Source organism: Agelaius tricolor, unplaced genomic scaffold (assembly GCF_023055355.1).
Source record: "Agelaius tricolor isolate 1412-34295 unplaced genomic scaffold, bAgeTri1.0.p SCAF_11, whole genome shotgun sequence".
NCBI lineage: Eukaryota > Metazoa > Chordata > Aves > Passeriformes > Icteridae > Agelaius > Agelaius tricolor.
Genome location: NW_027269271.1, coordinates 24,979,954 through 24,993,472, shown reverse-complemented (window position 1 = coordinate 24,993,472; position 13,519 = coordinate 24,979,954). Strand labels below are relative to the sequence as shown.

The following is a 13,519-nucleotide window of genomic DNA, read 5'->3' as shown; positions in this document are numbered from 1 at the left end:
TGTTTGAAGTCTTCTCTCCAATAAAATTCCACAAGTACTGGCACAAGCTTGGAAGATTATTTTAATGTTCTGAAAGATACTGAACTTCACTTGCTCAGCACTGATCCTCAAAAGAAAGTGGTAATGAAAAACACAATTTAGAAGGCAATGAGCTGCATCAATTGAGGGGCTTGTGAAGGGGAAACATAATGAAAAAATGCTACAGAGTTATTTTTTAATGAATTCTTTAGTCTCTCTATATATATGTATATATATTTCTAATATATTTACTTCCACACACATTTTTTTTCTTGTTCAGGCCATGTTTTTGGTATACTGTGCTTTGGAGAAAGAACCAGTGCCAATGTCCTTGCCTGCAGCTTTGGTGCCACCATCCAAGAGAAAACCTCTCAGTGTTCCAGGAGCAATGCCATTAATACCATCTTCAACCAAAGAATCTCATCAGTCCTTGCCACCTGTGGGCATTTTAGCTGCCAAAACACCACTAACGCAGGTACAGTTCTGAAGTTACTGGGGATTAGAAGGTTTCTGCTCTTAGCTCTGTGCTTCAGAGACTGCCTGTGTGAAGAGGCTTGATACAGGTTTTTAGTTTGCTTCTTGCCCTGTTGGTTCGTTTTAGGAGGCTGATGGGAAGAATAGATGGAGAGGTGTAAAATTTACCCTGTTTTACTTTTCCTAAATGTCTTCAGATATAAACGAATGGATAAAAAATATTGTTTATTACAGATTTTGAAGATATTTTTAGAACAAATTATTTCAAGCTAAAAAAAAAAATAGTGGTCCAGGTACACATCTGCAGAGCACAAGTTTTCTGGATGAGGACTGATTGGAATGTGGACACATTCTTAGAACAGTTTGTGGCATGTACACAGTCATGTATGTGTGTGCATGTGTGCAGTTTGGAGAAGACATGAATTAAAAATGGAATAGATAAATGCAAGCAATGGGAAAAGAAAACAAAAGGTGCAGCACATCCACCTAGACACAGGAGATTTGATTTTTGTTCTGAATGTGATTATTAGGCAACTTGATGCCTCTTACCCTCCCCAGACATCTTATTTACTTCTCATCATTTTAGAGTCCAAAAATTGGGAAATGTCTTGCCAAGTAGCTTATATATAAATTGTTATATTCAAAATAAGAAAAAAACATTGATAAGGGTATTTAAGATAAGAACTGTGCTACTTAATGCAGCTTGGACATTTGGGTACCCTTATTTGAGTAATCAGTAAGAAACTGGCATCTAAATTTTGGAGGTGCCAAGGTTTTAACCTGGAAATTTCCTTGCCTTGAGGGTAAATCTTGCTGTATGTATTTCAAAGCAGTGCCATTCTGGGTGAGTTTGTGTACAGCACCATTTGGGAGTCATCTGTTAATTGTCTGTGTGCACTGAAATTAATTAGCATCCATACATGCACTTGAAGCTGTTCTCACTCAAAAAACCCCAGACATCTTTATATTAGCTGAATGTTGTGAAAGATTGCTCAAGTAACAGAAGTGGCTCTAATTCCCATCTTTACCTTGTTCAGATGTGAATTCTTCAGTTTAGAACGTGCCCAGCTATTAACAACCTGGGCTTGAGCAGCTCTCCTGTCCCTCCAGCTAAAGCTTCCCAGCTGTGTAAAGGGGAATAAAATTGATAGAGCCAGACAGTCAGCAGGACTGTGACTGAGCCAGGGATGAGGGAGGAGATCCAGCCTCCAAGGAATGCCTTGGTTGGGGGGCAGAGCAGCACCAAGCAGCCTGGCTGCTTTCCTGAGGGAAAAGCTTCTACTTTTGCAGTTGCTTGAGGATCTCTGCGTGTCTGTTTGGGAGGATAAAACTGGTTCATGAGCTAGGCACCTGTGTCACTTTTTAAAAATCTATGCTGTAGTCCTTGAATTATGTAAATCTGAACTGGAAACAGACCTTGCCTGTATCTTAGTGTTGTGGTTTTGGTTTTTTCCCTTCCATCCTCACCCCCCTTCAGTGGGTTGTGTCGCCTGCAGACAAAATTAAGTACGATGAGATCTTTGTGAAAACTGACAAGGACATGGATGGATTTGTGTCAGGTGGGGAAGCCAAAGAACTGTTCCTGAAAACAGGACTGCCTTCTGCTCTCCTTGCACATATCTGGTAGGTTTTTTTCCTGTGACAGCTGTGTAGATGATGGCATAGTTCTCACTTCTTGCTATGCTGGCATTTCTGAAAGTGACATTTCTGTATATAATAGCATGGCTTTTATCTATCACTGTATAACCAGTGAGAACTTACTTGCTTCTGCTCTGGGACAGAAATGGGTGGAAATCAGGTTTATGCCTGAACACAGATTGTTACAAATGCTGCACTTCAGCTATCCCTGTGTATTTAAGACATCACATCATCACAGGTATCTGATCACTGATCCTACTCATGTACTGGGAAAGGGAATTGTTTCCATAAAATTTTTAGCATGCAAGAATTATGTCCCACCTTATTCTACAACCTGTCTTTCCTTATAGCTATGTGTTTATTTGGCATTATTCATTACAGAAATTCTTTCATTGCACTCAATGCTTTTTAATTCTTTCTGTGCTATGAGCTGTTGCAGGCATACTGATAGGAGCAACTTTTCTTTCCCCCAAGTTATGGTTAACACAACTGCTAAATTAGGAAAATATAAATAAACTTGTGTTGGTTCTGAAGGTGTTGCTAGTGTCCTACAGGCCTGATTGTGCTTTTCACCAGAGCACAGCTGTGGGCCCCAACATGCAAAGTGGAAGTGGCTGTGTGTATTTGAGTGATGTTTCCTATGCCTCTAGTTTTGCTTTAGAAGAGGAGATACACCCTAGCAATTTTCACATTTGTAAATGACAGCAACTACACTAAATAGGACTGTAGTTGGAGAAATGAGGATTTTTTAAAATTGCATGTGCATCTCTGTGCAGGGCTCTCTGTGACACCAAGGACTGCGGGAAGCTTTCAAAGGAACAGTTTGCTTTGGCTTTCCATTTAATTAATCAGAAGTTAACAAAGGGCATTGATCCTCCTCAGGCTCTGACTCCAGAGATGATTCCACCTTCAGACAGGGGTGTCAGTTTACAAAAGGTAAGGATGGGTTTGGCATTTTTGGTGTGCATCCCAAACAAATAATGTCAATTTCAAAGGCTACGCAAGAAGCAACCTCAAGTGCTGGCATACCTTAAATTTATCACAATATCAGGAAGTAAACAAATCTTAGGTGCAAAGAATTGACAAAAAATTTCCATCCATATTTCAAAATGAAGCTGCCATTTATTACACCTGCCAACCAAGCAGAGAGATCTTATGTTGGGAAAGCATTATTTTCTCTTTTGAAAGAATAATCCTTCTGCTGCCATTTTAAAGAAATTTGAGTTTTGATCTGAAGTGACATGCACAAGTTCACTTGTGCTTTTCTCCTAATGTGTTCAGTTACCTTTTTTACATCAATCTTTTTTAATAAGTTTGGAAACAATGTGAACTAAAAGTTTGGAGTTATTTAAAATTTTAAAAGTAAATGGTCCCCCATTTTATACCTCACTAATAGTTTAGATATCTCCATAGCCTGTTGGTTGCCATCTATCTTAATCCAGCAGTTAGCTGTACCTCAGCAGTTCAGCTTGTATCTATCAGAATGCTAGAGGTCATCACAAATTCTTACATGTTTTACACATCATGAAGTCTGATGTGAGTTATCTTTTCTTGGTTGTGCAATACATTGACCTAATTCTACAATTTTCTTAAACAGAATGAAAAATTCACACCTGGAAAAATGAAACTCAAAATTTGGCACTATTTTTTTGAGTTTCTGTAACTGGTACCTAATTTGTTTTTACATTCTGTTTTTAAAAAGTAATTGCTTTATTTGCAACTCTACTAATCTTTTTTGTATGTTTGCTTTCCTTTCTATGTCTCTTTTCTAGTTTGGACTGTTTTTTCCATTCTGCACCACTCTGCTTTTCATCCTTATTATTCTGTCAGTTTGTTAACTCTGCTTTCTCAAGGTTAGAGAAACTTTGCTTTTCTAATATTTTTTATGTCTGTTGGTTTAATAATGAGCATCCTTCTAAGACTCTCCCACAGTCATGAATGAGCTCAGCACTTCTCTCAGGTGTCAAGTTCTGCTCAAGTTCTGCTGATTTCCAGTGTTGTTCATCCAGAGTAACCCTGGGGTTCTCCCTTGAGCCCAGACCTCTGGGGCTGCTCCTGTGGGTTGCTTAAAGTGAAAACAGAAAACTCTGTGTCTTCTTGGTGAAATTGCAGGGGAAGTGGTGACACAGTAGTAGCCCAGTGTAGCATTTGGCATTTATCATTAGGATTAATGCCCATGGCTTTACTGAAGATAGCACAGAAAATGGAGTGATTAGAAAGCATTAGATGTTGGTTGCTGCTGTTCTGTGGATGTAAATTGATTTTGTAAAACTCTCAAAGACATCAGTGTGATTTTTATTTCATTACTAACTTAAATGATGAGTGAGAATATTGTGTAAGAAGGTAAGTTAGCTTTCAATTAGCTCTGTAAATCCTGAACAAGAGGGTTTTTTACTAAATTGAGCTGAACCTTCAAAAAGCTCATTTTGAGCTTTTTCAAAGGAGTTGTTGTGTTGTCTTTTTGATATGAAAGAACTTTTTTGTCCAAGATTATTGTTCAAGATTTGAACTCAAAGGCTTGAGTCAGTAGTAGGGGATAGGCTTTTTGCTGGTTTTCTTGATGTGGTGTACATGGTAAAAAAAAAAAACCCAAAACGCCGTGTTAGGCTTCATCTTCTGAGTTGACCCATACAAAGGTGATAGCAGAAATATCAGTAAGTAAAATGGTATTTCATTGTGGTTTAAAACCTGTTGCTGTGTTTCCTGTCCCAGAACTGTTTGTAGTCACCATTTGCATCACAAGCCATAAAAATTAAACTTTTTTTTAAGGTCCTCTCAAAGAATTTTCATGGGAATTTCCTTTTACTACGACTTCGAGTTAAAAACTGGAGGTGCTGTTTTGCATGTATGTTGCAATGTAGTGATGGCAGCCTATGGTTCTAACTTGTCCTTGTTAACATGTGTATTGAAGCTAAAAAATGTTGCCTTTTATGTTCCTGCCCCCCACCAGTTCTCCTGAGCAATTGAAAATAAGATTGAACTACATTTTCCTCAAGTTTGATGCTGGCATTAGTGTGCAGAATTTCTTTAACTGGTGAAAGAAGGAGGCCTGGAAAAAATTTTTGTTGCGGCTAATATTTCCATGTATTCCTTCTATCCTTGTCATAGGAGAAGTAAAAATCCCCATTGGAATGCCATGATCAACTGCGCAAAACTCCTGTGTAATTCCTGTAGAGCAGGATTGAGCATCACTGCTAGTTTGCCCATTTGGGAAGCTGTACACTAACCAGTTTAAGAATAGAATTTGGTTGGTTTTTTTGTTTTTGTTTTTTTTTTTAATTCCCAGTTCATACCATTTGTGCTAGTAAAATATGCATGAGTAGTCTGTAGCTCTGCTGAATAATATTCTCAGCCAGTGTGCTCCCAGTTTAGTGGTTCATAGCTCTTGGTTTTTTTCTTCCCCAGAGTATCAGTCTGAGCAAGCACATAGTTAATAATATCTTGCTTTATCTGTAGAGAAACGTAAGCATTTAAAAACTTTTGTGTTATTTTGGGGGTTATCACTTGCCTTTTAAAATGATATGTATGTACTTGTCCTCAGAGTGCTGTGTTTGTCCTGAATGACTTTATTCAAGACTTGAAGGAATGGATGTATTTATAGGAGGTAGCTGCACTGGCTGTTGCTTTGTAAGCATGTTCATGTTGTGACAAGGCACAGAAGAATAATTACAGCATTTCTGTCTTCAGCATTTGTTCTCTATCCATTTATGTGTACTTCTTTTGAAACAAATAATTTGTATTACAGTCATTGTCTTACAAAGACATTAAGCAAATGGGAACTCATGGGTGCAAGTTACCCTGTGACTTTGTATTATCAAAGTTTCATTGAGTACTCTGGAAGTTCCTGTCAAACAAGCTCAGTCTCCCTTAAATCCTTGCAAGTCAGTGTCTACTCTGCAACATGAGGATCACCAAGGTGAAGAAATATAAAAGTAGTAAGCAAACCTCTCTCAAATCAATGCTAGGAAACCACCTAAATATTAGCTGTAACATAAGACTTATTTTAGAACAAGATTCTATGTTTTTTTGTATGATTAGCTAGTCCTGTGCTTTTGTGGAAGCAAACTCTCTTTGAATTGAGCTGTCTCCATGCTTTGGCTGTATGTTGTGTTCTGCTCATCCAGCATCTGTACTCTTTTGGGGTTCCTAAGATTGAAGGTTTGAAATACAATGCTACCAGCAGTTGTTACAAAAGGACAGCTCATGTTGCCACAAAAAGTAAATTGAATGTAGTAGTTGAATAGCATAAGCTCCAGACTAACAGTGTTTATTTTTTATCTTTCAGAGTACTCAAGGACCGAATTCTGTAGCAGATTTTTCTGCAATTAAAGAACTTGATACATTAAACAATGAAATTGTGGACCTGCAGAGGTATGTGAGGGAGGAATAGCCAGAGAATTGCCTTGGATTCAGTTGTGCTATTTACTGTTTTTTAAAGAACAATTCAGTGCAGAAGAGAAAAGCAGGTGGTAGTGCTCTGCTGAGTAAAGGGTCAGCATGCCTGTAGTACTGTGTGACACTGCTGCTCTCTGTTCACTCACATGAGTGCACTTTGTGGCAGCAGGACTGGGAAGGGCCTGTCCCTTGTGCCCTCAGGGTGTGTTTCAGAGAGCTGTGTGTCTCACCAGCCTGACATGGGAATGTTCTCCATGTTCATCTTTATGGGCAGATGTGAGTGGAGCAAATCTTTAGGATGCTGGAACCATATATAACCAGTGTGAGTTACCTTTTATTTGTAGAGGGCATTCCAAGGACTTGTTTTTGGTGGCAGGAAGGAAGTGAGATGGAAAAGATCAGTGAGTGTGCAGGATAGGGAGTGGGAAGATGACTGTGCATGGACCTCTGCTGGGTTTTGATGGGGGTAAAGATGGGGATGCAGCTCTTGTGTAATAAAATAAACTGCTGGACTGAGAAAAATTGTTTTGATGTCTGCAGACTCTTGGGTTCCATTAATTATTTCTAAGGTAATTAAGATGACTTCAAGTGACTAAGAAAATCAAATTCATATATTTTCTATAGTCTTGGTAATGCTCTTGAGGCAGCAAGTATTTTTCTTCAGTGTTTTTCTTGTTACTATCATAAATCCACTGAAAATTCTATTAAAAACAGTAAATTTTCCTATTTTTTAAGTGTGGCTGCTTTGTCATGATGAAATCTGCCTCTCTAATTCATGTCACTTGTGGGAATGATTTAACTTGGCAGTTTGTCAGAGCACAATCTGTTTCCTAAATGCATAAATATTTTTTCATTTCACTTGCTTATTCTCTCTTATTACTCCCACTGCCTCCTTGCTTCTCTCTGCTCTGCCTCCACTGTTCTTCAGGTTATATATAATTCCATTTTTGGACACTCATATTTATTAACCTGAAATAGGATTTGCAACTGTGTATATTTACTGTTGGTATTTTAGAGGGAAATAAATTGTTGGCTGGCATGAATTTTTAGATGAAGTTGGTTTTCAGTAGGTGGGCTTGCAGCCTAAAATGCAAGTCAGGCTGTGTTTGTGTCTGGTTTTCTTTTCTCACTGTGAGCTATGAAGGAACCTGAAAAAGTCACTACTTCCTGAAAAAGTCACTATTTCTTGAGGGGCAAATATACATTGACAATTATTTTCAATTTAATGATACTAGATTGTTGAAGATAGGATAGAGGCAACTCTTAGTGTGTATTTGTTTTTAGAAAGGGGAAATTTACTTTGATATGATTTAGAGGTTCAGAACAGAATGGGATTAACAGTGTGCTTCAATCTTTGGTGAATCCACATTTCTATTACAACTGGTCAAGTACACGTTCAGACTTGATAGTTGTCATATAAAAATGTAATTTAAACTGAAGTTATTTTTGTTCATTATTAAGCAAGATGGATTGTTCAGCTGTTGGACTCAATATATAAGAAATCTAATCTCTGATTCCATTGAGAAGTGTCCAAGAGCTGCATTTTTGAGACCCAGCAATAGAATTTGAATCTATTTTTGAAGTGCACTTCAAAAACAAAACCACAAAAAAAAAAAAAAAAAGAACAGGAGAGGAAATGGCCAAAAGAATGACAGTGTGTGGAGAAGAGCTTCTGGAGAGACTGAGCAAAGAATACAGAGGTGATGTCTTTGTGGCTCAGCAGTTTGTGTGGGAAAGGGGTCTGGTGGCCAATAGCTTTGCTAATCTTAATTTGATAAATACAGTGTCAGGAAGGTGGGGCTTGAGGATCAGATGAAGAATGAAATGCAGAACACTTGTTAGGGAGGATAACACCCCTCTGGTGGGGGGATGATCTGCCTCTGGACATTGTGGAACCTGCATCATTTTGAGCCTGTTAGCACTGCTGTCTCTAAATTCTGTTGCAGTTGCAGTTGCACTGTATTTTTAGAAAGCTATTTGAAGCTTTTCTTGATCAACGTGGTGGGAGGCCGGACCATTCGTTTTCATGCCACAAAACCTTTTTCTTCCCCAACAAACCCAGCTTTGCTTTCTTGCTTTCAAAGTTAGTGATGGCCCACAAATTCACAGAATTTCTTCAAGCTTTCCTGACACTCCATTCCTCTCTAAGCAGAGGAGTGGCTGAGCTTAACTTGGGATATCTCACCAGAGATGTCATCCTTCACATATGCTGGATAGCAACATTTAAAAATTATCTTGAAGTATAAATCAGATTAAAAGGACCATAAAGCTGGTGAGTTCGTTTCTCAATAGCAATGGAAGAGCAAAACATCTTCCAGAAAAACAGGACAATCTCTCCCTGCCATACACTTGCATCAAACCTTTGTTTCAAATTTCAGAGATCACCTTAGCAAAGGACTTTAATGTAGGATAGATCATTTCTTCTCAGCCTCTGGTTTGGAATGAGCTGTTGCAGCAGAAGAGGTTGTGAGCTCTAACAAATGTCAGAAGAACCCTTGGCATTTTTTTCAGTATTGCCAAACTGAAGTATTACTACATTAGGGATTCCCAAAACAACTGATGTATGTGAAAATAAGAAATATTGGGCAACTATGAGTGTAGATAATACTACCAGCTCTGTGAGTAGTTATCATCTTATTATGGGAAAGAACTATGATTTTTTTATTTTTGTATCTAAGGTGATTCAGCCTGGCATGGGTTGAATGTTTGGCTTGAGCACCTCTGCTGACACAGGGACTTTGCAGTTCTCAGCTATGACAGATATTTGCAATGTGCTGGCTCCTATTTATAAATGACTCCATTCACAAATTAGTATTAAATTTAGGGTTTTGGTAAATCATGAAGCGTCTGGATGGGAGAAACCATCAATTTGTCATTGCTTTTAATTTATTTGATATTCATCATTGCTTTTAATTTATTTGATATGAGGTTCTCCCAACCTGACTGCTATTAAAATGCATAGGGAAATTGTATTGCTTTCAAAAATTGGCTTGAATTGCTTACAAGTGTCCTTTGTTGGCAAGGCCACAGTTCTTTTGGAGTTGCTTTTTGGATGTAGTAAGGGGCTTTATGATCAAGGAAATCTGTCATATCCAACAAATCAATTTTGTTACTTGTTTTTGCTTCTTTCAGTTGCTGAACATTCCTAAAGGGGCATAGCAGATAGTTTGTAAAAGAAATGAAGGTATTCAGAAGAATTAATGAATTAAGTAGTTCTGTGTTGTCTTTTCTTTGAAACAAAGAGGCATTTCTGAGGGGAGGATGGGATGTGTTATGTGCAGACTATATGCACTCAGATTGTTTTCCTTTGCCTGAGACTGCTGCCTAAGCTTTTCTTGTTCTCTGCCTGACAATACTTCTTTCACTTGATTCTTTCCAATTCATTGTTTGTGCTCTGATTTGGCTCATGGAAGTGCCAGTGGGTGGGTGTTGTATCCTGTTGCTTAGTCCAGATTGCAAGGATTTAGGTACCTGGCTTGTGTTGAAATATAAAGGAAGTGATCTGCATCTCTGACAGTCTCAGGCACATCTGTGACAGTAATGTAGAAATGCTGTATATTAACCAAACATGCCTGCTTGCAGTTCTATTTCTTGCTCATTTTTCCCACCCTAGCAGGAAAAATAACAAGTGCTTGTTTTCCTCCTCTTTTTTATCATCAATCAGGAAAAATATGTATGAATGTTGGCTGTGCTTAATGGGTGTTTGAGGGCTTGAAGGTATTTTTCAGCCTGATTTGTACATAGATCTGTAGAAATGCTTTATTGAGACCTTTGTTCATGGGAAGTTATGGAAGCCAAAGCAACAGAGCTTGTTTCAAGCCTTTGTTGCAATGCTTTAAATATCTAAGTACAACTATGCTCCAGATGCTTAATGAGCTAGAGGAGTGTGCTGTAGCTTTGATTGAAAAGGTAAAGATTTTTTTAGAATTTCCAGTTTCTGATGAATGGAAAGTGAGGAATTTTATGAATTTTATGAAATTTATTTTATGAATTTTATGAAGGTGTGATCCTTTATTTTGAAGGATCACACTAAACAAAATAAATAGCCTTGATCCTCAAAGTTCCTCTTTCCACATCTTTCCTTTTCCTTCCATTTAAATTTCCCCTTTGGGCATAATCAGGAAGTTCCTCTTTACTCAGATAATGAGAAAAATAATAGCAGAGTATAATCTGTAGTAATTATTTGTCAGAGCAAATGTTGATTTAAGATCCAATATCTGGGTTCTTTTTATTTTCCACTGTGTGTGGTTTAGCAATAAACTAAAACTTTCTCAGCTTGAGTAAAGAGCTTAGAGTAGACCTGCTTTACTTCAATACAGAAATGCTTTCTTCTGTATTAAATAAGAGTAAACAAATAAATAGTTTTAGATTGATTAACAATCTGCTGCTATTAAAATATGAAGTTTTGTAATGACAGTTTATACCAGTAATACAATCTAATAACTTTTCACTATGGTATTTCATTTAGAAATGTTAGGTTTATTGTTCAAATTTTAACTTCCCTGTGTGTGTTGGTTTATTAACGGAGTCCTTATGAAAGTATATGTCTACAGAAGATTGTGTAAAAACTGTAATGCTTAATGTTTTCCTGCATATATGGAAGGAGAAAAGATTCCATATGCTGTCTAGAGAGAAACACTCATTTTTAATAACAGTAACACTTCTCAGTTGTATGGGTTGGTTCCCTTTCTTAAAGCTATTGTTGTGTCTGACTGATGAGAATTTATTGATGATAATTCCCCTGTCATCAGCAGTCACTTAAACTTGAATAATGTCTGTAGAGGCAGCCTTGATATGACACAGCAAATCACTCAGTGTGCAGTGTCTGAGCAGATCGTGGTTCCAGCAAGCCAAGCCAACCTTCCTGCTCCTGCCTGAGCTTCCCAAGAGCCAGATCCCAAATCTGATGGGCCAAGGGCATTCACGGGCTCTGCTGGCCCTTGGGAGTGTTCCCTGGCTGCTGTGAGCACGGGCATGGCTGCGTTTGCAGGGGTTAATAGATGGAATCTGATGCAATCCCTCCCACTTTTCCTAGCAGTTTTCATTAGACAAGTGCTCCATAGCAACAGTGAGATCACTGGAGACAGTATTTCATTGATTTCTGCCTCCCGCCCCCTTCCATTTTTGAGCCATTCTTATCACTGGAGTGCAGTTGGTGGAAAGACAGGGGGGTTTATGCAGAACACTTCTGTGGGCTTCTGTCTTGTAAATAATTTGGAAAGCAGGAATCCCTCACATCTTTTTTGTTTCATGTTTCACTATGTATTTAAAGAGAGATACAGGCTTAGGGGGCTGGATAACTGTACCTGCTGTAGCTGATGTTCTTAAGTATTCTTGCATTGTTTGCTGGTCTTCCAGGGAAAAGAATAATGTAGAGCAAGATCTGAAGGAGAAAGAAGATGCCATCAAGCAGAGGACAAGTGAGGTCCAGGTAAATAAACCACCAAATTTTGGTTCAGACATCTGATATTGCACCATGTGCTGTTTTAATGACAGTGGGATTTCTCAGTCTTTAGATCACGTCACTTATCCAGTAAAAAGAAAAAAATTGGTAGCCAAGAAAAATAATGTACTTTGAAGTGTATTTTAAATATAATTTTGGGTTTGTGTAGGTGTGTATATTTATATAAATGTGCTAGCTCCTATAGGATATATAGCATGCATGGGGTTTTAAATGAAAAATATTACAAAAGACTAGATTTTTCTTTCTTTTTTTTTAAGCAAGATTATCTACTGTGTAATTAAAACTAAAGAGGACACTGTAGCAGTGTAAATTGTTTAATAAACTTAAGTGGCTGAATTAAAAGGGCTTGTGTATCGGGCTGCTTCTTAAGAGGCACAGTAATTACCAGCTAGGGAGAAATGTTGCCTCAAATTAATTTTGCCTAATTTAAGTTAATTTTATAAAGAATCTGTTGATTTTTATTTGAAAGGATGATATTGAATTTCTTGAATATCTGAAAATCTAAATTTACAAGTGTTTTGCAGATGTTAAAATTATGCAGTCAGCATCAGTGTTTAGAGTGCTGACAGACTAGCCAAGCTCTGAATTAAATATTGCAAAGCAATATTTCAGTTAAATTCTCAGTTGCTGTTTAAAAAAAAAATCTTCAGTGTGATATCTGACCATTTATATTTATTTCTAAAATTATTTTAAGAATCTATCATTTTCCATAATCTTTACTTAAGAGCAAATAATGCAAGATTTCAGCATTTCAATTTGGGTCGGGCTGAAAAGGAGCTAATGTGTTACAAGAGTTGTGAATTTTGTGCAGGGTTATTTAATATCCTTGGAGTCTGGATGATAATTAATAGTGTGACCTTTGAGGAGATAATCAGATGCTGGCCTGTTGGTCGTGCTGGCAGCAGCTCCAGCAGCTGCAGGAATGCGTGTGGAAGTTGCCCATGCCTGAGCTCCACGGTCATTCCCCTCCCCACCCTGCAGATTCCCTTTTCCCACTGTTCACACAATTCTCAGGGGCATTCCTGGCTTTGCACACAGGATTATTTTGTTGGTGTCTTCTGGAACCTGTGTTGGCTCATGTGAGGGTTGAGTTTTCTGGTGCCTTTGCACAAAAGGTTTGTAAGCTTGATAAAAACCTTACCATGAGTGTTCCAGTGTCATCCATGTGTGTTTGACAGGCAGCAGAATCCCCTGAGCCTCTGCATCCTGGGCAGTGCTGCTGGGAGCAGCTGTCTCAGGTCTTTAACCTGTTAGTGGTCACACAAGCTATTGTTAAATATAGTTACAGAGTTGTGTCAGTCTGCAGAGAAGGAACAATCTATTATGGGCTTGTCAGAAAAAGGAGAAACCTCCAGGATCAAACAGGAAATGGCTGCAGCATTTATTTAATCTGCTGGCCCTTTATCTTTTCATATTCCTGGCTGGTGGGGGACCTGCATGTTTCAACAAACTTTCTAGAACTTAAGAGAATAGGACAGATAAAGGATATCTTTTCCTCATGCATTTTGTTTCTGGTTTTATTCTAATGAG

General features: G+C 38.1%; 1 protein-coding gene across 1 annotated transcript in view; it reads left to right on the top strand.

Annotated features, from left to right (window-relative positions):
- Positions 1-13,519, top strand: part of EPS15 (epidermal growth factor receptor pathway substrate 15) — a 47,831-nt gene that overhangs the window by 14,806 nt on the left and 19,506 nt on the right. Inside the window, 5 exon segments of the mRNA XM_071436716.1 lie at positions 299-493; positions 1,970-2,115; positions 2,907-3,066; positions 6,416-6,501; positions 11,884-11,956. Coding sequence (XP_071292817.1) covers positions 299-493; positions 1,970-2,115; positions 2,907-3,066; positions 6,416-6,501; positions 11,884-11,956 — 660 coding nt within the window.